The following is a 26688-nucleotide window of genomic DNA, read 5'->3' on the forward strand; positions in this document are numbered from 1 at the left end:
GTCAACAACAAAAGCACAGTAAAAGTCACTTAAATTGCCCCCATTTTGATGTTCAATTTGAACCCCTGCAGTTTGTCTTGAGCAATGTCTACATACTTACATTTATTGAGTTGCTGCAACGCGACTGGTTGAGTAAATATTTGCTCTAACGAACAGTTGAACAGCTGTACCTAACAAAGTGGCCTGTGATTCTTTTTGAGCCTAGTTATTCCCATTATCTACAGAATAAAGCTATATTTCATATTTCTGCTATACCCCCACACTACACTACATTCTGAAGACTAACAGTGGAGAAAAAAGGAGAGGACTAACTAAAGGTTCACATAACACTGAAATAACATATGTAGTGCCAGACATGGAGGAGGAGAGAGTTGATCAGTGCATGAGCTGGTTTCCAGAGCTGGTTGTTCATGTGTCAACCGTTGGCTAAAATGTAGTCTTACATCCCCTTCCCTTTTCCATTTCCTTTTTTTGTTAATGCACAGCTCCTAAAATGATATTTTGCTCATGCAAACGTGGCCACAGTCTTTCTCATGTAAAAAATGTATGTTAGCTAAGCATGTCAGATAGGAATGACTCTTCGGATAGCCAAGGTCATTATAATTTTTTGTCTAGCAGTCAGGTTGCTAATGACTCAAGTTATGAGCTGTATTTCAGTTAAGAAACTAAATATCGACAATAGTTATTTATTCTGTATGCAGCAAGCAAAACAAGTAGAGTAGGCTGGAAACAGGTTCATGTTTGGGGTTTAAGGTTAGGTGCAGCAGATTTACCAGCTCTTACACTTTGGCATATTGCACTATTACACTTTCACACTGACCATATAATCTCATGCCAAATACGAGAAGCCTTGCTGACCCTGTGAAAAAAATGTAGGTCAAATAGTCTTTTCTGTCTTCACAGAACAAAAGGCATTTCCAGGCATTCCACATTTCAGCACCAACACTAGTCAATAAGAGAAGACATACTTTAAATTCCTCGAAGGAGGTTCTTATGCATATGTTTTGAGTTTTGCACCATTTACATGGCTTTACAACTCTATTACTATGTTATCTGTTACATTGAAATGGGTGTAAAATATTGTAACAGGCATAGACTCAACCATAAAATAAATGTAATGTGATTCTGACAAAACTTTAACAAGACCTGCTGCAATTGCGGCCCTTCCCCAACACTCTCTGTGAATGGTATTTATGGCCAATGATCAGTGATCAATAGTCATTGATCAGTGGTTGCTGATCAATGGTCATGACAATTTGCATATTAATGATCAAGAAAACTGACCTCACAGCCCATTGTTCGGCAGTGGTGCTAGTTTGAGTTATTATTACTGTTTAAAAGGCTGGGGTAACCTGCAGTCAGCCGAGATTGAAAAAGTCACTTGGATGAGTGACAAAACATTTCTTCCACTGAAAACGCTACGTCCACATGAACACAATCAACTTTGTGGGTTCTGAAGTTTAGTTTGTTGTTTCCTAAGTTCATTAATTACCTGCAGCGCTGTATCCAAAGGCAAAGACCTGTGTGCATGTACACATGTGGCACAGCAGCGATATCTTGAGTAAATATGTATAGGTCCCATTATAAATCGTCAAATAGGATTGATTCTGATCTCAAGGAAAGTGACATTTTGTACTTTTACACCCTTCAGCTGTGGACACACACAGGGTCTTTCTCATTTACACTTAAGCTCATTTGTTACAGTAGCCATCCTCAGGTGGAGTCTTGAACTCCGTCATAGCTGTCGGGACATTATTTTACTGTAAAGGGCAAAACACAAAGATGTCACGTCAAATCAGCACTCTTCATTCATTTCCATGTAAAGCCTGTCAGTCAGGGCTTGTGATTGCATCATCACATAGCACTTCATGCCACTGTCCTATTGACAGCCTCAGTACCCCTGTTTTTTTTATGATTCAGACTTTGCTTGTACATCCAAACCCCTTTTGCAACTCTTCTCTGATCCTGTGACAGCTCCCTTCTCCTCACTTGCTGTCACTGTCTTTCATGTATGCAGAATAATGGATGAGTAGGGCCTAGCTGCTGAAGTCAAGAAATATCCTAACCAAAGCTATAGTGCTAAAAAAAATATTGTCATTATCATAACAGTAGCAAAAATGATTACCTAAAGGGGAAACTCTGCATATTTGATCTTTAGGTGAGAAATCAATTTTAAGTAGGGTGTGACCATACACACAATAACAATAACAGTGTTGAGCAATAATTCTTGAGGCTTTCTGGAGGTCTTTTTCTTTGGACATTAGCTGCTTTATCATCCATCTTCAGTCAAATTTTTGTTCCTGAAAAAATATTTTTTTTGCTAACACACTCTGACAAGCATAAAATATCTATTTTGGACCAACAAGGTGGTTCCCAAAGAGCAACTAAACAAAAAATTGGCATATCGCAGCATACTACAGTGTGTGTGTGAAAGAAATTGAAGAAACTGGACAAGTGGTGGACAAAAAAAGAAGTGGCAGCCCAGAAAAAAATATATCTACAGCAGATGAACAGTATCTGAAAGTTGTGTTCTTAAGAAATAGTAAAAAACCTAAATATACCTAATATATCTAACACACGACCTGAGAGGTGCATTTGGCCCCATCAGAATGATGTCAGTAGAAGGATGGCTGTCAAGATGCTATGGGAAACGTAGAGAAAAGGCTGAGGTATGCCAAATTACACAAGAGCTAGACTAAAAATTAGTTTGGGTACAACAGTGAGTCTCCACAGCCATCTGTAAAACATGGTGGAAGCTCTGTCATGGTTTGGAGCAGCATTTCAGCCAGCCGGGTTTTGGAGTTCTGTCAACATTGATAGAATTAGTATCATCAGATTTAGTTCCACAATGCAGAACCATCTCAAAAGCATTTGATAGGCAGTGGTGTAAAGGCATATCTGGACAGAAGAACACACAATAGAACATATTAGTCCTGGATTGGCCTCCGCAGACCTCAACATTATTGAAGCAGTGTGGGATCATCTTGACAGATAACAGAACAAAAGGCAGCCAAGAGAAGAAAAGCTCTAAATGTCCCTCAAGAAGCCTGGAGAACTATTCCTAAAGACTACTTAAAGAAATTACAAGAAAGCTGCCTAAGAGTTTTCGAGCTGTATTGAAAATAGTAGTCATACCAATTCTTGACGTTCAAGCTCATTAAATTTGTCCGAATTCAGTTTTTCCATATATTTGCACAATATAACAACATACAACTTACATATAAGTTATAATAAATTTTCCTAGCAAAATATAAAGGAATAAGGGGTTGGTTTTAAACCAGCCATTTTTTTATTGTAGATATTTTTTATTGTGTCTTATTGATTGCTGACATGCTGAAGAATGGTGCTAGGGACTAAACTTGACTTCTCTCACATCTACCAGAATTCAATTGGCTTTATGTACCTTCATATTGAATGTCAAATAGCACCAGGTAACTTTGTAACAGTGAAAACACATTTTATGGTACAATCATTTGGTATTATCAGATATCAGATTATCATTGCAATAGAGTTTTTAACAGTTCGGAAAGGACCTGAGTTACACAGTTTACAGTTTCGGAGTGATTAATTAGATGAAATTATGGGACTTTATGTATATCCCCCCCACCCCCCATCCGCGCGCACACTCCCCTCCTCCCTGTTTTCCTGTTCATATACACTACAGCAGTGATCCTCAAAGTAGGCTGCCACAGAGTGCTGGCCTGCCAACTATGTCATTAATTTACTGGATAAAGTTGATTGAAGAGGTTCCAGCTATGCTTAATGTTGTATAAACGCTTTCAAATATAACTGAAGCATTTTCAAATGAAGCAGGTATTGAGTGCAGTAAGATGTATGATATCTCTGTCATATAGCCTTGGCATCAATCCTCATACCAGGATAGTGTGGTTAAGTCAGGTAATTTGAAAATAAATTGTTTCAAAGGAGGATGAATTATGAGCATTTTAATGTGAATCAATTTTATCTTTACTTATTATTGTTTATTAAATGGCCCATGGCCTTATTCATTTTTAAATAGTGGCCCCTGGACAAAGCAGGTTGAGTATGCACAGTAGCCTCTGCTGGTCTGTTTGAAAGGAGTTTTTACCCAAATTACTGTGAAATTAAATTCCTTTTAAAGCCTAAACTTTGTTGTCAAAACAGCATAATTTTATATCTTGGCAATTAATTGGCTTTATTATCAGGTTTTGCTAATGTCAATGGAAAATTGTATTTAGTAGTCAGTATAATCTTTTAGTGATATAAGTTTGCATATGGTAGAATACTGCATGTAGTTATTTGTATTAGGAAATGTTTAACCATGTATGCTTAGAGGCATATAATCAATTGTGTAGTGACAGGATGTGTGATTTTCAGCAGGCTTGGTTCACCCCCACATCCTGGGAGCATGGGAAAGAGCTCGTACCTTGTTTTATTGTTTTACGGTAGGATTAACGTAGCTATGTCTGTTTTAGTTTAAGTGCTTCTTTACATTTAGATGAACTGCAGGACTTCCTCACTGTGTTATCCAGGGTGAGGGGGGGGTCACCCTTCTCCTGACCAAGGATGTACCTTTTGTGCTTTATGACCCTTTGATCAGCAACACACACACACACACACACACACACACACACACACACATTGGAACTATAAAATAAAGACCGGGGCAGTCTCTGAGCGCGAGTCCCTGAGCCCTCACTCTCGTGCGAGAGCTCAGAGCTGCCCTTGCTAAGCAACAAGTAAAACTGTCTGTGTTTCTCTTCTCTGAAGTCTTTACTGAAGAAGTGTTTTATAATATTTTCCCTAACAGCTAATAATACAACAATTGTTGACAATTTAGCAGTACTTCCAATAAAGAGATGGACTAAGAACATATCGTTATACAGAATATATAGAACATATATAGAATAAGAATATATCTATAGGTCACAGTTTGTAAAGAAAAAACAAACAGTTTATACATCACTGTGGTGACAAGAATTCTTCATTATTATAATTATAATAATTATTATTAATATTATTTGTTTTATTATTATTATTATGTCAGTAAACAGCAAGTAAAGAAAGTTGCGTATCAAGAGCGTTTTAAATGGGGGAAATGAAATTCCAGCATGACAAAGCAGCTTACAGAGGAAGGGAAGCAGCACAGATGGTTGATATCCAACAGTTCAGTTGAATTTTAGAATAAATCTGACATGGTTTGCGTGTAACTAACCAGAAAATAAAGGGAAACAAATGAAAATCACAACATGCAAAGACTCAGGTTAAACTACCAGGAACCTTTTCAGCATGCAGTATTTGTGTGTTTCATTACAGTAGAGTTTACCTGAGTAACCAGTATACAACCCCTTCATTCCCCCCATGCAAAATATTTCCATTGTAATACAGTGCAGATGCTGAACAGTTCTACCTTTTCAGTCTTTATTGTTTAATTTGATTTGTTATGTTTATCAGAGGATTAAATATGTTTTTTCAAGAGTTTGGGTTTCCAGCAAAAGCCCTTACAGGGTAATCACAGCAAACACAGCCAGTGTGATGTAATGATAAAAACTCAGATATTCAACTTTTTTTAAAAAGAAAAGAAAAGGGAAAAGAGAGTAAATCTATTAAAACTGGTGACTTGCAGGAGGATAATTCAATTGAACATTGTACAGAACTAAAAATAAATACATTAGTGCTATTAGACTTGCCTTTTCTTTTTATAGTGTCCAACCTTTACTGACTTTCAAAGACTGCGCAATCAACAGCAGGGCCTAATTGAGATTATTTTGTGGAACAGAAGGCAGCTTTGTTCCTCACAGGCGAAAGAAGTTCAAGGGATTCTTGTAAATATCATGCAGGACTGATGTGAGTGTCAGGTGCTGCCGAATGCCAGTTTTCTCATGAATAATAGCGGTGAAATGTGTTGATAAATCCTGAATGTCTTGTTGAAGTTGCATGGCTTCAGGTGTTGGCTGACATTCTCTCTGTGGAGCTGCCTGTCAAATCAATGCAGGGCTTCTGGAGAGCTGTCTCTGTCTCTTTCCATGAGGTTTTTTCAATAGCACAGCCACTGCACTTCTATATCTTGCTTTCCTTCCACAATGTGAGCGCAATACTGAAAATCCACAACCTCACCATACTGTAGAGACCCCGCCCTCCATATTCTAAGATCTCATCTGTTTCTGTTTTGTTTACACAGAAATGGGCCTTGCTGTGTTTTCCCATATGAAACTGTATTAGTTTCTGTCATCGCTAACCTAACGTAGCAGGCTAATAAAAGCATCAGTGAAGTGTGCAGCACATGGCAGCCGCTCTGGGAACGGTTGCTGCAGAGAAGCAGCTCTCATGTGGATGTGGAGAATTGTGGGTCCTACCATATATTGGCCAGGAGCCCGTGTGAGTTGTGACCCCATGCCACTTGTCCTTTACACTCGCTGGCTGCATGCTGGCAAGTTGACCTTTATCATTAACCCTGCAGCGTGCCTGTCATTTGAAGTCTTTATTATTCTTGCTTCCCTTTTGGTATATTGTATATCAAGGAGCATAAAGGAGGGATGCAGAGCTAGTTAGCACATTTGCACTTGGCAGTTAGAACACTTAGTTTCTGCTGAGTACAAAAAGCACAAACAGTAAACAAGTTACGTTTCTGCTCCGTTAAAGCCATCTTCCAAGCATACTCTTGTTAATTTATGTTACTAATACACATAAGCCTGTTTATCACTGCACACACACAAACACAAATGTATTTGCTTCAGCTGAGATTGTACCAATGTACTTTCAATGCTTTGAAAAGAACAGAAAAATGCAAATCACTTACACATTTTTTATATATTATTGAATCGTCTAACCTCTTTATACTGTTTCTTTTCAGCATCTTTTTCATTTTCCCCCCCCACTTTGAACTTTAGAGCTCAGCCAGACGAGCACATGCTGTGGCTGAGGCACTGTTGATATTCTTTGGAGGCTCATCTTCATCCACAGCAGTTTTAATCAGCTGCAATTCTAATTAAACTCAGTTTGCACTTGTAATGCTTTAAAACATGTTCAAACACTTCTGAACGGCAACTTTTTGATTGGACACATTTCTGGCACCGTCCTGTTCGCAGGTGATAAGAGCACAGTCTGCAAAGGGAGTCGGTGGGGATGTATTTTTAAAGTGCAGATTGTCTGTGTGTAATCACACCGAGTCAATCCACATCATACACCTTTCTTGTGATGCTATTCAGGAATGTTTTTACCCAGATCCCACATCCATTACATCTTTATCAACTATTTTCATTATCATCCAGCTCTGCCACTTGCCTTCACTCAACCTCATTCTGCCGCGTGCCAAGTCAGCAGTCTCCCACAAAAAGTAATCCACTGCCTTCACTGATGGCCTGTGATATCGCTCTCATCGTTTTCAGCGCTGCCGCGTCGGCTGCAGAATGTGGCAAACAGGCAGTTGACACCTCATTTCTCCTATTCCATTTGAACCGAACACTTTCACAATGAATCCTATCAAATTACCTGATTACATTATACACTCAATTACAGCATTTCGGTGCAGCTATCACCAAGGCATTTCCATTTGTGAGGCAGGTGAAATATCAACCCATGTACTTGAAGTCAAACGGTACAGCTCAGTTCTGCATACTCTTTGCATGTGTACTGGTTTGCAGTCCGGTCAAAGCCTGAACAGACCCTGCATACTGCATTACATAAAAGTTAGCCAGAGGACAAATTGCAAAATGCTTTCGCCTCAGAAAATTTTCCATCATTAAAAACAGAGCAGAGGAATGCCATTTGGATTACAAATGAAAAAATTGCAAATGCCTATTTTTTCCTCCCTCCTTTAGCCTGTCTGAATCAATTGAACAAACTGGCATGATATTTGATGGCCTGTGAGCTCCAATTATTAGAACAATATTATGGCTAGGGTAAGTCAGGGGCACTCCAGTGGAATTCCAATAGTGTTTGGGAGCTGTTTGTATTGGTGCTAGTCCTTCAGGGGCTGAAGAAGGGCATACAGCTCAATAACTCAATTCTGAACAATTAGCTCCTGACATGTCTTCCAGAAAACAGATAGAGAGGACTTTAGTGGATAATATTTTCCAAACTATGGGGATTATTATTTCAAAGTCCCAAATAGCATCACAACAAAGTTGCAGCTATGATTTCAAAACATGCTTGCCTGCTGATAAGATTGGGCTTGATAAGTACGTAATTCTCCATCTCTCGACTGTTTAGGTGGCTTTTATTTTGCCGGCATCAGCAAGGATCTCATCACAAGCCCCACCGGCTTCTCGCTGTGCTGTGAAGAAAAGAAGACTGCCTGTTCTCCTGGGTCACTGATTATCAACAGCACACTTGCAACATTTTAAATGGCACCGCTCCTTATCGCTCTCAATTATAAAGTATTATAGTGTAATCGAAAGGGGCTCGTGGATCTGGAATCAGATCTCATCTAACTGGCCGCATGTGCGCCACTCCCCTCCCCTCCTCTGAGCACACCTCCTCAGCTGTGGACCCAGCAGAGTGACCTTGGACCAGGGCAAATCTTGCTGCATCGCTGCGATCTGATGTTATTAGATTGTTCGGGAGGGAGAAAGGTTGAAAAAGCATACGCAGTCCATTTTGTCTTAGTTTGGTCTATAGTGCACTTTCAAGGGGATTGGAAGAACAAATAGAGCTGTCTGTGGGTGTTTGACTTTAGTGTGCGAGAGTGCAAATGTGTATTTGATGTTTGCACGTGTGCAAGCACTTGTGTCTGTTCAGGCACATAAAACATGACTTGCCGACAGACATCGAGGTGGCATTTTGAGTTGTCTGCTCAGGGGAGAGCTCCCATGCCTGAGGGGATCATACTCACTCAGGCTCTCCTTTGGGTCTTGATGGGCCATGCGCTGTGGTCTGATTGTGAAGAGGTTATAGCTTTGTAAAAGAAGCCCTAGAGGCCAGCTAGAACAATTAGAAATATGTGTTTCTGGGTCACTGGAACACAGTTACAAGTCTAGTAATACTATTTTATTTCAACAGCAGCAGAGGGAGAGTAAGTGGCTTTACTCGGGCTTTTGTCTGATTTCTGATGCGAAATCTCTGTGCTCAAAACACCACGCACGCTGCCACGTTTCAACGGGTTTGCACTTGCAACAATGCCATAGATTTTCAGGCTTTTACTTTATACTGTATACTCTAATCTTGCTCTCCCAAACTCAGTAGTCCTTAAATCAACAGCAAGCTGTGCTGCAAACACGGCACTGACAATACAAATGCATGAGCAGTAACCTAGCTACAAGTAATCTAAGCCTGAGGCACACATGGCCATCATCTCACATATGCTCAGTATTCAATGCACTGAACCAATGCAGGTAATATATCCTGGAAAATAGGGCTCATTATTTGATAAATATTTGATGAAATCAAAATATAGGCTCTACGAACTTCACTATACAAGAGCACGTATGTAATTTAATTCAGGGCTCCGGTAACACTACTGTGAGCTTAATACTTTCATTGGAGGTAAATTGCCACAGGCTATACCTCTCTCTCTCTCTCAGACAGCAAATCCGGTGCTTAATACAGCAGTAAACAAGTTAACAATGCTTGACAGGCATTAAAATTCATATGGATTTCTGAGAGTCAGAAATCCAATGACACAGATCATATTAGTTTTACTGTAAAAAGTGTCAGACCATGTAAGTTGCATTCAGATTTTGGGTTGCATGTCACGGATGTTCCTGACTCACGCGGGATCTGTGTAATTCTTTGACTTGAAATGTCAAGATAAACAGAAATGGGTTTACGAGACTCAGCTGACAGCAACAAACAGGAGCATGTTTACCTGTACATTTTTTCATTATTAAATATGAAAAGGAAGAGGCATTGAGTTGCTCCTGCGATCAGTCATTCAAGGCGTTATGTATGAATGAGAAAATTGGACGGTATGAATTATCTTAAGGGCTGCATCAAACAGTTTCTCTCCTGGCTCAATAAATTTGATGGGTTGCATCATACCAGTCTAACATGATCATCCACCCCCATCATTTTAGACTTGAATTATGTATCAATTATCCCCGGTATCTAGCAGGCCGGGTTATGAGTTCAGCCCTGTTTAGATTTGGTGTATCCTGGTTCAGGCATAGGAGGCAATATACGCACCTCCTGAGGTTGCTCCCGTTTTCATGCAGGATTATAAAACGCTGACTGCATGCTTTTGCAGCCTGCATTTGCAGCTTCGCATAAATTCCCATTTACATTTACTAACAATACCACTGTTTCCTAAATTATAATGGTAATACTAGCAATTGGTTGAGAATAAATAGTTTTGAGGGAAGGGTGGGGGAGCCCTTAAGGCTTTAAAGGAAAAAGGAAGGCCCTGTGTTTTTAAGATATAAAGCTAACACATTTTTCTGTGCAAACAAGTCAAGGTCCAATGCCATTTGCTGGTGGCACTAGTGCTCTAATGCCCATTTCCCCCCATGTTTTAGAAGGCTAAATTAGCCTCCTCTGGAGCCAATTTACTTGAATTAAGGCACTTAGAAAGGTCATACTTACATTTCATTTGAAGTTAATAGACATTGCAATAAGAGTGCTTTTCTGTATTTGCCTACATCACCAGCAGACATTTTCAGATTTAATAAGACCGGATATTCTGTCATTATTCTTGATCCCTCATCATGCAGGAGTTTTACAGGTGACTAGTGCCAAAACCTCAGGTATCCGATATCTTAATGGCATTTTCCCCAATTAAACCAGCAATCCACAGTATGTTTGGCCACTGAACTACCTTGTTAAGTTAAATAATGATTGAATTGCATGGGTAATTATGAAAACTGCTCACAAGCGGGACTAATGCTTCTGCTGGTTTAATTAGAACAGGAGCCTGCCACTCAAGGATGTTCCCCGTGCCAGTCCCAAGGACAGTGGCTCAGGCTGGGGGAGATAAGGCTCAGTATGCTACAGACTTACCGCTACAGCACATGCTGCTACAGGTAGCAAGGCTGCAGAATTTCCATCCACAGGTAGGGATGTTACCAGCAGTGAGCAACAACACAAAGCGTGTTCCAGTTTTCCAAGGAAAGAGATAGGAGAAGCCGTTAATCACCTGTTTCCCAACGTGGGAGTAGCTCTCCTGTCAGAGACAAGAGGAGAGTGTTGCCATCAGCATATGTCTTCATAGTACAACACAGAGCATTACCAAATATTACAGTGCATTATCAATGGAATAGCCAGTTTGTCGACCAAAGTAAATGTGGGCTTGTAGAAACAGGATGATTAGATCAACAGAATTGGCTTCATTTCTGTGCAGCTGCTAGCTGTCAAAGAGCCAGAGGGCTACAGGGGCATTGACTGAAACAAGATGTCTTGCTAATAAGATTCAGAATCCTTTCTTCCAGGTGTCTGTTTTCCCTTGCATTAATGGCATTGTTTTTGAGCCTATAATCCACCCTTGTAACCTCTTGGCAAACTGCCCCTCGAGAACGCAAAGTTAACAAGTAAATTAAAGTAAAATTTTATTTATATAGCACCTTTCAAGATAAAATCACAAAGTGCTTTACAAAGGCAGAAAACAGACATTAAAAACTAAAACAAAACAAAAGCAACCAAAAGCAAGTTTAAACAGATACGTTTTTAACTGCTTTTTACAAAACAACAAAGTGTATTAACTCAAAGATAGAGAGTGGGAGCTCCACGACATGCAGCAATGCCCACTCAGGCTAAGGCCAGACTGAGGAGAGGTGTCATTGGTCTTGATGACCCAGAAACACCACAATGCAATCTGTATAATGAGTGGTTTCCCTCCTGAGATGGCTTGTCATTCCATTCATACGTTGTAGCTCGATACATCCTCGCCAGCTCCACTAAGCGCTCTCAAGCGTGAGGAGACAGTGGGGATGACATAAACACAGAAAGGCATAACTAAAGTGTTCACCAGGGAGAAGGGATATATGCAGTGTATATTGAATTAAATGCACAGTGGCATTTATTCCATTTACTTAATAATAATATTACAAATACGTGGTAAAATACAAGATTGTGGCATTTAGTTATATAAAGTGTTTTTTTATGTTAATACAATTTCATCAGCACGTTGTCAGAAAGTGGTTAGACTCATTTATGCCCCTGGTGCACAGCAAATGTCTGAGCTGTTGTTTACATATGTCTGTTTTGAGAAGTATGAGCATGTGCCCTAGATAAGCCCATAGGCTTAGGCAGCATGCAGCCACCACTCAAACATATGAACTCATAAACGTCTGCTATCAAATAACAAAAGAAACTCAATTAAGAGAAGCGATCTGGCAGGGATTTCATCAAATTAGGTGACTGATGAGCTTGGTCATCTGGAGTATATAGCATTTTTCATCTAATATCACTTGCAGACGTCTTGGAATACGGAGTAAGTTTAGCTGATAGAGGGGATGAGAAGAGCAGAGCCGCCACGGAGGAGGTCGTGTTCGAGCACAGTGACAATTTCTTCCGACAACGTCCCATCTGATTTTTGCTTCGTCAGCATCCTCTTTAGAGCAGGGATGTCGTATTTAATCAAATTACCTGCAGGAGCTGCTCCTCCTTTTATTAATTTATTGGCAGGGTGGGTAAAGGAGCTCCTTCTGGATGAGTGTGTTTTTGCTCTTTGAAACGTGAACCAGAGGAGGCTGAGCTAACAGGACCTGACAGTGGCAACCGCCCTAGCACTCGGCTGTGAGAGGACCAGTCGGCTCTTTCACTCAAGCCTCATTAGGGATACAGTGAGAATAGTCATCTGAGGCTCAGAGACAGGAGCTGGGTCTGGTGCTGCTGCCCTTCAGAGAAAAAAAAATGGATCAGGCTCAACTGTAGATGTCAAGAGTTTGAGGCTCAGGAGCTGTTATGTTAAACGATGGTGAGGATAGTGGGCTCTTATCCAATCACATCTCCTTGGAACACAAGATGCTGATTTAGCGCCGTCGATGAACGATCTGTGATATATTTGTAGTTTAATCACATAACTGTAAGGTTAAAAACCCTAATCTAATTCTCCATCAAAGCCGATTCTGCCAATTAAGATAAAAAGCAGACGGTTAACAAAACGCAGCGAAGGCACAGACAGCGAAATTAACAAGACTGGAAGCTGCTCTAGTCTCCATCCTTCCCCCTCTTCCACACCGCTTTTGCTCTGCGCTTTGGCCTTCGGGCTCTCAGGTGTACAGTGCATCTGGCCAGCCTATAGGGTGTATGGAACAAAGCCACAGTGACATTTTATCTGACGGTAGCTCCTGTGGGGCCTGAGCCATGCTGCCAAACTGTCAGGCAGATTTCAGCACGATGAGGAGGGGGAAGAAAGCCAAACAAACAGAGCACTGGCACAATCTCCCATCGCCAAGCAGCGCAGACGAGCACAGAGAGACGTCCCTGGGGATCGCAGGAGGCCGAGATGAAAGCGAAAGCGAGATCTAACCTTTTTGTTGTTGATGGAACCTAGTTCTTTAGTGCTGCTAGATTAAAAGCAAGAACTGCGAAGTGAAATAAAAAAGGAATCACTTCAGCTGTTCGAACACAGAGACCCTTAGTGGAGACAGGACTTCCATATCAATTGAAACGAAGAAAATAGAGTAAATATTGTCGTCCTTTGTGGGACATGGATACAAGTGTGTTTTGTACAGTGCGTGCCCTCTGTGGTACATACAACAGGCACGTAACGACCACACTCCCTCCTGTAGTAGAATTATGGTAATCACACACAGTATTTCAAAAGCTTTTCATCTATTTTTCATTTCTCGCTGTTCTCGGGGTGAAAGAACAGGCATATTTCATCAACAAAGCAGTACATGAAGCCAAGCAAGACTAGCACCCTCACAAGGTGGAAAGTTATAAATTCTGCATATGCACAAAACCAGTGGTTTCAGATTCTATGATACAGAACTGCTAATATGGATATATCTCATTTGCTCAGTGCTGGTGAACATTTTGTTATCAAAACCACATTATCACACATTCAGTAGGTGACAGTCTAGTGCTGGATATTCTTCTTCTGCTGGTCTAATAAAAAAAACGGTGCCCTTGGTTACAGTTCAGAAAAAAGCTGCAGCACTGACCCATATTTGTTTATTAAAGGTGCTTTGCTATCGCTCTACAGCATCCATTTTTGGGGAACCTTGAGGGGGGGATTGGCTTTAATACACTAAATGCTCATGTTGACAGTGCCTAATTAAAAATGTGGCACAATGAAGCCACCGCCCTCACTCTTAGATATAGGGTTGGTATTAACCTCCTGCTGCTTCGTGAGCAGATAAAGAGATATTGATGTTAAGCTGGAACTTGAGCTGAAGCCCCAGGAGTCTGTGATCAAATCCCCAACTTAACGCTCCACTGTGCACTGCGTAGCCTACTTCACCTTCACATGGCCCATCATGCCCCAGCTTATACCAAAGTGATCCTTTCTCACCATTCTCCCGGCATGAAAAGGAGGCTCACAGTAGAAAGAGATGGAGATCAGATGAAGAAGAAGAAAGTAAGAAGGAGAATGATGATTGAGAGGTACTTGGCACTTCCAGGAATGTCCGCGGCATTGTGAATTCCTCCAGTGTCAAAGTTCACGCAAGATGGGCAGGAGCTAATTACAAGGCTTGCTGCTTCTGGGGCTAGCAGCATCAGACCTTTGAAAACAGGGCCCAAAACTTCCCTTTAAAGTGACAGACACTTTAAAATCAGCCTTAGTCCATTACTTAGTGGTGTCAAGCTTTTAAGAACAAGCCAATAAGCAGCTAGTGGGAAGGTTAGACCTTTATACCTGAACTCAGTTTGTCAGCAGTGCTGCTCACTGCACTGGCTGGTACAGATCTTGTACCTTTTTCTACATCAGAGAGTAAGTGCATGCTATTACCATTGGCCAGAGCCGCTGCTCACATTGCCATCATTTCGGCACTTCATCAAATTGATATTGTGGGAAAACACACGGGCAGTGCCCAGTCTTTAGTTCATAAACACACCCAGACTCTCTGCCAGTTTCCACTGGCTAGTGTGCTGGCCATAGACCTAGTCAGTGCTTTTGGCTGATAATATGAATGGTAATGAGTGACTGGCTGTTGGGATTGAAAGCAAAAGCGCTGTCATAATTGAGTTAGATTAATTAAAGGAGCTCCACTGTATTCTTACAGATCAGTGCATCTTGTTAGAGGGCTGTGGGTTGAGGCGCTCGAGGGGGTGTGTTTTTGGCTAAAGTGTATGTGTTTGTGCATGTGTAACCTGCAGATTGTGGGTTAGGAAGGTTGTTGTGTGAGGAACTAATTGAAATGAGAGGCGATGTGCAAGTCTCCGCCAACATGGCCAGTCCATTTGTCAGGGTGACATCACTGCACTCACACCCCATCCATCTCGGTGCAGCACCACAGAACCATGCTTCTCACCGTGATTAATATCCATACCTCCCTCACTGCGCTGCATAACCCCACCACCGTACTCACACAACACCCCACCACAGCTCCACACATGCACATCCACAAGCAAACAAATACTGACACACACACACACACTGTTGGAAGCCCTTCTCTGCACTCACCTGCACTCACTGCCATGGCGCTCCCATTTACTCTGTAATACACACATGGCTGGAGCCCAGAGACAACCCAGATATGCACACATAACCTTCCCAGTTGTCTCAAACAAAAAAATGTCCTTGTAGTTTTCAGTGGGTTTGAGTTGGTTGGTTTGGATGTATATATGTATATATATTAGTTTGGTTTTTTTGTTTTTTTTGTTTTTTTGTGTGTGTGATAAGACCGTTTTCTCCAGTTTGAGATGATTTGAGCTTTGTGACATGGCACATTACCCTGCTAGAAGCACCCACCAGAAGATGGGTGCACTGTTGTCGTAAAGGGATAGGGATTGCAACGCGGCAATGCACAGGTAGGTTGTGGTATGTAAATGATGGTCACTTAGTAAGAGGCCAAGAAAATATCCACCACTGCCAGAACCATAAAATGCAGGATGGATCCATGTTTTCATGCTCCATGTCATCCCAAAACCTGATCCTACAATCATAATGTGGCACCTGACATTAAAATTCAGCCGTCCAGGCAATGTTTTTCCAGTCTTCTGTTGTCCAGTTTTGGTGAGCCTGTGTTAATTGTAGCCACAGTTCCCAGTTCTTAGCTGGCAGGTATCTGGCTTGTTCTTCGGCTGTTGGCAAACAATCAGAGGCATTTTCTGCATACATTTTTTCAGTTACTGTTGCCTTCCTATCAGCTCAAAGTTTTCTGTACATTCTCATCTGATCTCCAGCATCAACAAAGCATTTGTCCCCAAAGAACTATCACTCAGGCGTCTTTTTTCTTTCTAGACAATTGTAGAGATGGTTGCTTACATCAGCAGCTTCTGAAATATTCACAACAGCCTGTCTTTCACCAATCAAATTCAAAGTCACTTAAATCATCTTTCTTCCCAATTTTGATGCTCAGTTTCAGCAGACCATCTCTAAATGCATAAATATATTGATTAGATATTTGCGTTAATGAGTAGTTAAACTAGTAACTAGTGACTGATTGTCTTTAATCAACTCAGTTATTAAGCCACCTATTTATGTGCTTTGTAGTTTTCTTGGATTTCCCACATATGAGCTGTGTGTCTGTTTTTGGATGTCGCCCTTTTGCCTGCTCCTACTGGATTGTTTGTCATGCTGCTTGCCTTCCTGATCGTGTGGTGGTTAGAAGCATCACCTCACAGCAAGAAGATCCTGCATTCAATACCAGTCTGGGGCTTTTCTGTGTGGAGTGTGCATGTTCTCCCCGACTTCTTTCTCGGTACTCCGGCATCCTTCCACAGAAGAAACATGCATGGGGTTAGATTAATTGGTGATTCCAAATTGGCCATGGCTGTGAGCGTGAATGATTGTCTGTCTCTCTGTGTTAGCCCTGCAATAGATTGGCGACCTGTCCAGGGTGTACTCCGTCTCTCACACTATGACAGATGGGGTAGGCTTCACCCCCCCCCCCCCCCCCCCCCCCCCCCCCCCCCCCCAATGACCCTGAATTGTAAGATGGATGAATGGATTTTTGGACCTTATTCTGCCTATGTGCGTCCTGCACTTGGGTCATTCTCCTGTGGTGACTGTGAAAGCATTATTTAAAAAAAAAAGCTGTCATATGTAATACAGTAGGAAATGATTTGTCATCTCAGATTGGCTTTATACTATATGCCATGATTCCATTTCACTTTATCACTGCTGTCTTTGACAAGCTTAAAGGATAAAGCCAGTGATATTCTATATTTCTGCTATTGCCAATAATACCTTACTACATCCCTCAATACTTTTTGACCATCTGTGATTCTTTTCCCAAGCCTGATTTTTACTACTAAAGGTAGTTTTATACCAGAATTTATTGATACAATATATAGAAGAGAAGCGCCTTAAGACAACTGTTGTTGTTTTTTGGCTCTATATAAATAAAGTTGAATTTACTTGAACATGGAAAATCTGTTACCATTTATTTTAATAATAGAACATATTTAGAATCATTTAACCACAGTAAAAAGTTATATGGCACACATGATCTCTGATTCTGCACATTTCTAGATCACCAATTATACTTAATCACTTTTGTGACACTGACCATGTTACGTCCTTGGTGAAAGAGAAAAACACACAAACACATTTCAGTGTGATTTAATCTGCTCATTAGAGGCTTGTCTCAGTAAATGATTTTGTAGCCATTGTAGCATGGAACATGGCATCAGAACCAAGTGGAAGTGTCAGAAGTCAGAGTCATACCTTGTCCAAAGGTTATGAAGGGCGAAAGAAACAGCACAGAAGCTGGATCAGGTGTATCCAAGGTACAAAAGAGAGACTAAAAGTGACCATACATGAAGCTAGAACATCAACGTAAGCAGAGTTAAAGGAAATAAAAGCACATCAATCTCCAATTAGTTGTGTAAAGAAGTCTATGTAGTTTTCTCTGAGGATGAGTACCAGTCTGTCAACCAGCCTTGGAAAGGCAAACTAAGCCAAACACTTGGATGGGCTAAGACCTACCAGCACAGTGGTAACTGTAAAATGGCTTTTTGCTGGAATCAAAAAGTCAGACATGTAGTGACATCATAAAAAAAAAGCACTTTGGAAGATTTTCAAATCATGCTGGGGCAATGTGGGTTGTCAGGTTTTACACGAATTTGTTGAGGCTCTGCCAGCTCGAGTGCATGCTGTCGCTAAAGCACAAGGAAGGCAGGGCAAATATTCAAAGATAGTCTGTAATTAAATTTATGGAGAACATATGTAGATTTATGTAGATTGCATGTTATATGATTTATGTAGATTATATTATATTAATTTAGGGAAATTATGAACCATTTTCATCTGTAAGGGAAAAAATTGTATTCAATTCATAACAAACACAAAAAAAACAAATATATTCTAGAGCGACGTAAGAATTTTGGTCTCCAGTCTGCTTTTTCTTTTCTTTTTTTTTTAAATCCAAATTTTGTTCATAAAATAGCTAGACTCGGAAGATTTAAGCAAATACTAGAGTGTATTTGTTGAGGACAATTTTCATTCTTGGTTTTGTTAGGCTATAGAGTATTCATGGTAGCACAATGAATTCCATCAGTCTCTGAATAAACTACAAGTTTATTGTAATGGAGGAACATATCATCCAATCATGTGGTTCTGACCAACAATAGAGGTTCTAGTAAGTAGGGACGAGCTTTATTAGGCTTTGGCTCCACAGGTAGTGCTTGAGAAGGATAATACATTGTTATATATACTTTTTCTCTTTTCAGGACATTTTTTGAGAACAAGAAAACATATATTATCAGCATTCTTCTGCTTTACAATTCTGATTTGTACAGTCAAACAGGTGTAACATGCAAATTTTCTTACTGCACACAATGAGCACAAACAGCACATTTCTGTAAAATTATTGCTTCTTGTGAGCTTTGAGGCAGTTTCAAATTAGAACACAGCCCCACTGGCAAGAGCGCTGCATTGTGTTGCCAACCATATTGTACCCATCTGAAGACAAACACAAAAAAATCACTCATTCAGCACACACACCACAGTACTAAACCTCTGGAAAACAGATGTTCGTTCAAATTTGCTGCAAATACTTGAAGGCAGGATTTACAGTGTCGCAAATGGAAGCTGTAAAATTGGCCGCTGGGGCTTGTTTCTCAACTTTTTCAGGGGTAGGGTCAACCAAAACTAAGCTCGTTATGGCCAGCTATCAGAGCTACTCCAACCTGAGGAGAAGTGGAGTTAGGCTTTGAAGATGCTCTAAATGATGACCTTTTTCTCCTACCCTGCTCCACTGATGTGCTTTGATAAGCTGGGCTCTGATCTCTTCTGTGGTATCACTGCATCACTGCACACTGCGCCGTCCTCCCCGAGCTGGCTTGCGCTAAACTTTCTCACCACGCCCTCAAATTACATCACCCAGGCTTGATGTCATTTTTCACACCATGCCTTTGAACTTGTTCAGCCACAGGCCAAAAAAGTGAGGCAGAGCACCCTGACGATGTCTTGTTTTGAACAAAGGATTATGATTATACTAAGAGTGCATTTAAAAAAAAACATTAGACATTAGTAAAAGAAAATGATTGTGCAAATGTGAAATATATCCAGACGACGCGTGCTCCTCCAAGTAGAACCAGAGTGCTGCTTAACCTCACAGTTGTGGCTCTCAAACACTACTCTCTCCCTCTCCCCTTGTGGAAGCATACAAGCACGCCTCCGCACCAGCTGTGAGATGCAAAGCTCCCCTTTGTGTAAAAGCCTTTTGCTGTCTTTGAGAAGCCTCTGTCCGTGCTATTATGTGAAAAGAACGACAATAAGAGACACGGCAAAGAGAAAAGGTGATGGGTTGGGGGAGGCAGAATGGAGAAAGACACTGAGAGGAGGGGTGGACAGGAAACTGAGCCAGCGAAAGGGAAGGATGGCGAAGGGGAGATCGGGAGAGAAGCAACGAAACTGACAGCCCCAATAGTCGATGTATGATTGATGGAGTGGTGCTCGGATGCCAGGGGTCATACATATGCAAACTGCTCATTTGTAGTTGCTGCCAGAGCTGCTGTTCACTAGAGCCCTTGAACAGTGTCGTCTGACCACTGGGACACATCGCACAATCAGATTAAGCAGCCCCCGAAATCACATGCAGGACGACCAGCAGCTGCCACGTGCACCACCGACTTTGACTTACAGTATCTGTTTTTCATCCCCCGCCTGCCATAACAGGCCCTCGTCTGTCTGTAAGAGATCTGGGTTTTAGGGGCTCAGATATGTGTCAGATGAGCTCTGGTGTCTGTGCGGCATGGATTTTCCCTCTTGACATTTTGTTGTAGGTTTTTGTTTTGTTTTGTTTTTTTCTTATTGCTTTGTTGCACACAGACCACATTTTCCATGTGAGTGGCTCAGTCTGTATGTAGTAGCACAGTATGCATAATAATCTACCCGGCATCTACTGCGTCCGGGAATCTTTGTGCAGCTGAGACTAATGCTAAGCCAAAGCAATTAGGTTTCTTATAATCATCTGCGTGTTGACGTTTTGGGAAAAGACCTGCAGTATACTGACTGTGTTATGATTTGGTTTGAGCTTGCAAAGTGTCAAGGGCTAGGGCCTCGAACATCAGACGGCTTTGTTGCCATGTGAAGCGTTGTGATTTTTAAAATTAATTATTAATTTGCGATGAGGCCAGGACAGAATCGGGGTGGCATGCAGGGGATGGGGGCTTATGCATAAATTCTTTTAACCATTTTCTGGTTTAATTCTGTGCTCATGTTATATTCATTAATATGGAATAAGTAATTTATTGGAGTGACAATCAGAAAATATGTGATTTTCCCACAAGTTTTTATTTCTGTCCACCGCAGAAGCTGTGATGTGGCGTGGATCACAGAGTCTTCTGTGTTCAGCCATAAAGAGGCTTTCTTGTGCTTTTCCGCATTTCACTCTTTCGCTCGCCCTGTTTCTATAGCTCTCTCGCTCTCCTTTTCTCAGATCAGACTGTGCTCCAGCCACGCTATTGGGCACCGAGCTGTAAACAGGAGCGGCACACTGATCCGAGTCACCTTCATTCAGGCCCATGCCCCAGTCGCCTCACACACCATTTCTTTTTTTTCCTCCCTCTTTTTGAAACTCGTCAGTGTTTTGAATCCACACTCCCAAAAAACTGGTAAAAATGTCATGGGTACAGCTCCCTGTGCGGAGGATGGACCGCTGGGTATGCCCCTTGCTCATCGTGAGCCTGACACATAGGCCCTTTATGTGGCTGTGAGGAGGGTGGCCCCTTCCATCCTCTGCTTCTCATCCACACCCCAGAGGCTCTCATTCAACCCAGGCCTGGCTGGGGGGAAGTTGAAGCTCTTTTGTATTGGGGGGGAGGGGGATTCTTAGTGGGGGCTGTCAAGGCTGTGACTGTGTGCGCCTTTATTTCCCCAGAAAAGAGATGGGGTGGAGGGGGTAGAGATAGAGGGAGAGGGCAAGAGGGAGGCCGGAGAGGGAGGAGTGGTTCCAAAGGAGAGTTTGGACACAGAAGGCCTTGTTAACCGGCTCCCTCAAAGAGAGAGAGGATGAGACATAGAAAAGAAAGACGGAAAAGGCAAAGTAACACCAAGCATGAATTATTTATTTTTTTAAAGCCAAAAAACCGTTTCCCTCTGTTACGTCACTGTGTTATTCCCATTTTACTCTACCCTTCCCTATCTGTTCCCTCCATCTGTCCCCATGTAAGCTCAATCTTCAGCTCAACAAGCTTTTGCCCTCCCCCTCACCTCTTCTCAACCTCGTCCATTAGTTTACGCACATTCTATTATCTGGGAGAGCGGGCTAAAAGAGATGTCTGGGGTCAGAGCGATCATTATCATCACCCCTTGCTGCTACACTTGTGAGTTATAGCCCACCATACTGGAAACAGACATTTAAATCATAATCAATAAAGCAATATCAATGCTGAGAAGCATGGCAAAAGGAAATCAGGCTCCAGGCTCTGGAGGAAACACATACTCTGAGACTGAGACGGTGGCACGCACATATTGATGAAACATGATCAAGCCAAATGAAAAAAAACACACACACAATATGTGACGTCACGCTTTGCACTTTTTTTCTAATGCTCAACTAATGCACATTGTGGCTGGTGTGCAAAAATGTGTGAAAGTGGAGCGAGCGCGTCATCATGAGGGGACGATGACGTGCCGTAGCCGCTATCCGACTCTCTGGTCACGTTAAGGTAACTAGGGAAGCAATGGTACTTGCAGGGGTAGCCGTACAAGACGCACACAGTGTTTCGTCCAGCAGGGACAATGCGAGGAGACAGGTGTGACCTGACCCAGCTGTGACCGGACCACGTTCTCCGTTGCCGTTGCAGCTGAGATCACGACTGAGTCTCTGTCTCTTTGCTGCCACGAGGAGAAAATGCCAGTTGCCCGCGTACAGAAAAAGTGAACCACATCACTGTCAGGGAAGAATAGGTTTGGGACATGATACAAAAACTCATCATGTAATCAGTCAGTATAAATTACAGTTCTAACACACAGAGAAAGGCTACACAATCACTGTTATTAACTTGCACAGTTTGTGGTGAATAAGATACTCTCGTGCAAATATAATGCATAATCCAGCTGAACTGCGCAGACTTGTTGGATTCCATATTTAGAAATCTTTGTTTCACCCACAAAGACCATTTGAAGTTACTATTATTATTATTATTAGATGTGGTTCTTTTATAACTTCTTTTCTCACCAGATGTTATTGAAAACATTATGGATTTGCTTTATATGATTTAAGAATAGCAACTTAAATAACGCTTATTTTGATGATTTCTTTTCTCCGCTCAAGCCAACACGTCCCGCTGAGGCTCTCGAGCTTGACGTAGGAGATGAGTATTGTTTTTGAGGTGGCTTTTTTAATGTTTTAAGAGAAAAACAAAGCATTAAGTAAATCACACATTATCATAGGGATTGGGTTTTGAGCATTGCCTCACTTACTGAGTGAAGTGAAAATACCCCACAGCAAATCTATAGTTTGTTACAGAGCTCGCAGCAGGCAAGAATAAAAATGTAGCAGGGAAAATGTAATGAGTACAAATGATGTGTTTAATAATTAATAATTTATTTGTTTACACAGATCAACTAGAACTATTTAGTATTTAATGATGATTTCACGTTTGCTAAATTAACTGGACTGGGACACTGTAATTGCGTATACAGTTTGGTTGAAAGTTAATCGTTGACATCATTTAAAAGATCATTTGCATATTGATTTGAATTTGGGTAACTAACAAAGATGGATATTGTTTGATACTGTATTACAGTTTAGAATTAAATGCTCTTTGCAAAGCACCTAATGTTTAAATGTTTTTTTTTTTGTTAAAAATCAAATGGAAGTCAGGTTGAGTAGTGCAGTCGAGCACATTGCCAGCTTGATCAAACACTTCAGGAGCATTGAGCTTCAGTCCAGAATCCCAAGGTCCTGTGTAGGTGTGAGCTGTGAAACGAGAGTGCAATGCACATCATGGTTTATGTGCAGCCAAAGCCCACGCAGTGCTGATCAGACAGGGATCATCTGCTATATCTGGAATCTATAACCCTGTCGCTGGTGCTTAAGGGGAAATTTGGAGAGCTCAAACCAGAACCAAAGTGAAGCTATACAGTGTGTTATGTGTCATTGAAGGAAGCTTACTTTTTAGTAATTTTTTTGTAATCATAGAGGAGACTGAGGTGTTTTATAGGTCATCAACTCCAAATATGTACAAAATGGCACATCCATAGTAAAAAGTCTGCAATGTAAAAATAGCAATAGGCATGCATAAAAACAATTACTTTGCTATCTTAATTGCTTTCCAAAGAAAATACTTTCTGTCACCTTTCCAATTAAAACATAACCAGGAGCTATATTAGATGTATTTTTAAATGGTGCCTGCAGCATGTCTTGCTGTCTAAGATATTGGATTCCACCTCTACATTTTAATGACCAGTTTTATTTATGCAGAGGAATCAACACGGCTAAACAAGAAGCCACAAAAGACCATAGCATGAAACTGTGTTTTGTTTTTCTTTTTTAAACTGTGCCAGCTGAGGATTCAGCTCTAATGATTTACATCTTGTTATTTAGCAATGCCGCATATTACAATGCCACATGGATAGTGTTTACAGTATCTTTTCAATTAGCCTAACAGTTGTACAGAGTCCGTTTTCACATGCCAGTCTCCTGACATTTCTTAACCCAACTGACATACACTTGGTGAAGTGTGAACCATTTTGCAAATGAGGGTTATTCTGGGAGAGTCACGTCTCTCCTCCCTCTCTCTCCCTCTCGCTCTCCTCCATGCACCCTCGAGAAGGTTGTAAAAGCTGTTGTCCTTTAGTGATGACGGAAAGCGAGGAGGAGCCGCGAGAGAAAAAGAAAAGGAAAAGCTCTTCAATTGGAGCCCCGATTTCTCCTCTCTCCGTCTGCGTCTGTCTCTTTCACTCTCACTCTGCATGTGGCCTGCTGCTCTGTCATCCTCAGGGATGCATCTGAAGGAGACCATCTGTTGATCCATTTGTCTCCTGCTTTGCTTCCTGTGCCACTGCCTCTCTCCAATCGATGATCAGGCCTGGCCTTTCCCCTGCCCACCCTCTTTGTGTCTGCCAACAGGCCCTCAGGGCGAGGCGGGTTTGCTGTTCGGGTTGAGATAGGAGATTGTGCCCGGATTCAGACAAAGAGAAATGATAAGCAGTGGAGAACATGCTGGGTTTTTGTACACAGACTGCTCACAATGAACAAGCTAATGACCACAGAGAAAGCTACTTTCTAATCAGTGCTCATCTAAAGTGAGCATTGTTATGCTGACCTGAGTCAAAAAAATGTAATTCTTTTTTATGCGTTGCTAATATCAAAACCGTAATCTTCTTTCGCTTTGACAGTTTATCCTTACACGGATAGACGACAGACCACGAAATAGATGTTAGGAACAATGCCGAGATGCCGAAGGACCACCGGAGGCTTCCAAACATTCACCACCAACACATTCATTGCTTGTGAAGTGTTTGGCAGCGTTGCTGCTAAAGAGAGTGGGGTGCTGGTTTCCACACATCACCCATCTGTCACCTCACATGCATGCTCATGGGTTTGACGGACACCGACTCCACCGTGGGGACTTTGGGGATTGCTTGCCTTTGATCTTCTCCCGTGACTCTCCATTAACCATCAGTCGGCAGAGCTCAGGCCCTGGAGAGCAACTGGGAAAGGGTGGCGTGTGAACACAAGCGCTGATGTAGCCAAGAGAAATTCATTGTCCAAATCTAGCAGATTACTGACATGGAGGAAAATGTACATAAATAGTGCTGGATGTAAATGTTTTGACTGTAAGTTCGTTGGACTATGGAGCAGGAGAGAGAATGGTAATGACAGGATAAAACTCAGAACACGTGTGCAGTGTGTGCGTTCCATACTGCTTATTTTTGCAGCATTTGAAGCTTTTTTTTTTCCTCTTTCTCTGTCCGCAGAGTTTTCATAGATTTGCAAGGTTTTCATCACGGCTGCTCAATATTGTTGATGATGGGTGTTTACCCAGGGAGACATGGCATTGATTTCCAATAAAGTGCAGATGGCATGCGGTCACACACACTCCTATTTTACCAAGAGCCATCCAATAAGTCATGATTTCACAACCGCAGTAACCTGGTGTTGTGGTTCTTCTGACAAAACCGGGGTGGGGTGTCCGTCATTGTGGAAAACCTTTAGTGGCTAACAACTTTATGCCTGGGATTCATTTGACTTGCTTTCACTGCATGGCTTTTTAATTTCTTCTTTTTGTGTTGCAGGCTTCCTCAGCACAGGTGACCAGGCAGCTAAAGGGAACTATGGGCTCTTGGACCAAATCCAGGCTTTGAGATGGATCAGTGAGAACATCGGCTTCTTCGGAGGAGATTCCAATCGCATCACAGTGTTTGGTTCTGGGATCGGAGCTTCTTGTGTCAGCCTGCTCACGCTCTCCCATCACTCTGAAGGTACAGTGGGGCAGAGGCGCCGGTGTGGTGGGGCTGTGTGTGATATAGCTGTTCAGCTTGTGCCTGCTGGTGTGCAGGCTTCTTGATATTATCTAGGCATGCAGGTAGTGAGTTACAGCGAGTAATCTAATCGAGTTCACTGTGCAGCATAAGAAATGTTTTAAGATGAAACAAGTTTGCATTCAAATGAATGTGATTTTCAGTCCAGAAATGGAAACTTCACGGTGGATTTCAAACCACATGTGGGCTTTGACATATTCTGCCGGTTTGTTAATATTCTTCCCTGTACCAAAAAATGGGTGTAGTGTGACACTGGAAGCAAGACACTGTATGTTAAGGAGAGCTTTTCAAGGTAGCCACGTCGTGCTAAATGGTGCACACTTGCAAGTTTTCTTTTTTAAAAAAACAAAATCACAATGTTTAGCTGCTACTTTAATGTCACCTCATGATGATTTACTGCTCATGTTGGACTTGTCTTTAATGCAACATGCAAGCTTGACTTGGACATGAAATAAACATCCCTCATACTAATCCTCCTCTAATGCATCACTAAATTCAAATAGAGCATTACAGGTAAGTAATTGCTGGAGGCCCAAATGCATAATACTGAAAGTGAAATTATTACATGTTTTTGTGCAAACATTTAAAAGTCATTACTGTAAGGGACCGCATCCTCAATTAGATTTGACATCATGGATGGATGCATGGATCTGAGGTTGCAGTTTGGGGAAGGCCTTCATAAGGACTGGCTGCAGCTCCCAAGCTGGGCTGGGGGAGGTAGGGTGAGG

At 41.6% G+C, this 26688-nt stretch overlaps 1 protein-coding gene across 5 annotated transcripts in view; it reads left to right on the forward strand.

Moving 5' to 3' along the window:
- The window catches only part of nlgn3a (neuroligin 3a), a 130701-nt gene that overhangs the window by 61882 nt on the left and 42131 nt on the right, over positions 1-26688 (forward strand). For all 5 annotated transcript variants that reach the window (XM_086310761.1, XM_086310769.1, XM_086310778.1 and 2 more), the window contains one exon: positions 25715-25900. In XM_086310761.1, the coding sequence (XP_086166887.1) occupies positions 25715-25900 (186 nt within the window). The remainder of the gene's footprint in view (positions 1-25714; positions 25901-26688) is intronic.

This window comes from Aulonocara sp. 'chitande type north' Nkhata Bay, linkage group LG2 (genome assembly GCF_057382095.1).
Source record: "Aulonocara sp. 'chitande type north' Nkhata Bay isolate Kocher_YH1m ecotype deep benthic linkage group LG2, A_spYH_male_GT1.1, whole genome shotgun sequence".
In the NCBI taxonomy this organism is placed as follows: Eukaryota; Metazoa; Chordata; class Actinopteri; order Cichliformes; family Cichlidae; genus Aulonocara; species Aulonocara sp. 'chitande type north' Nkhata Bay.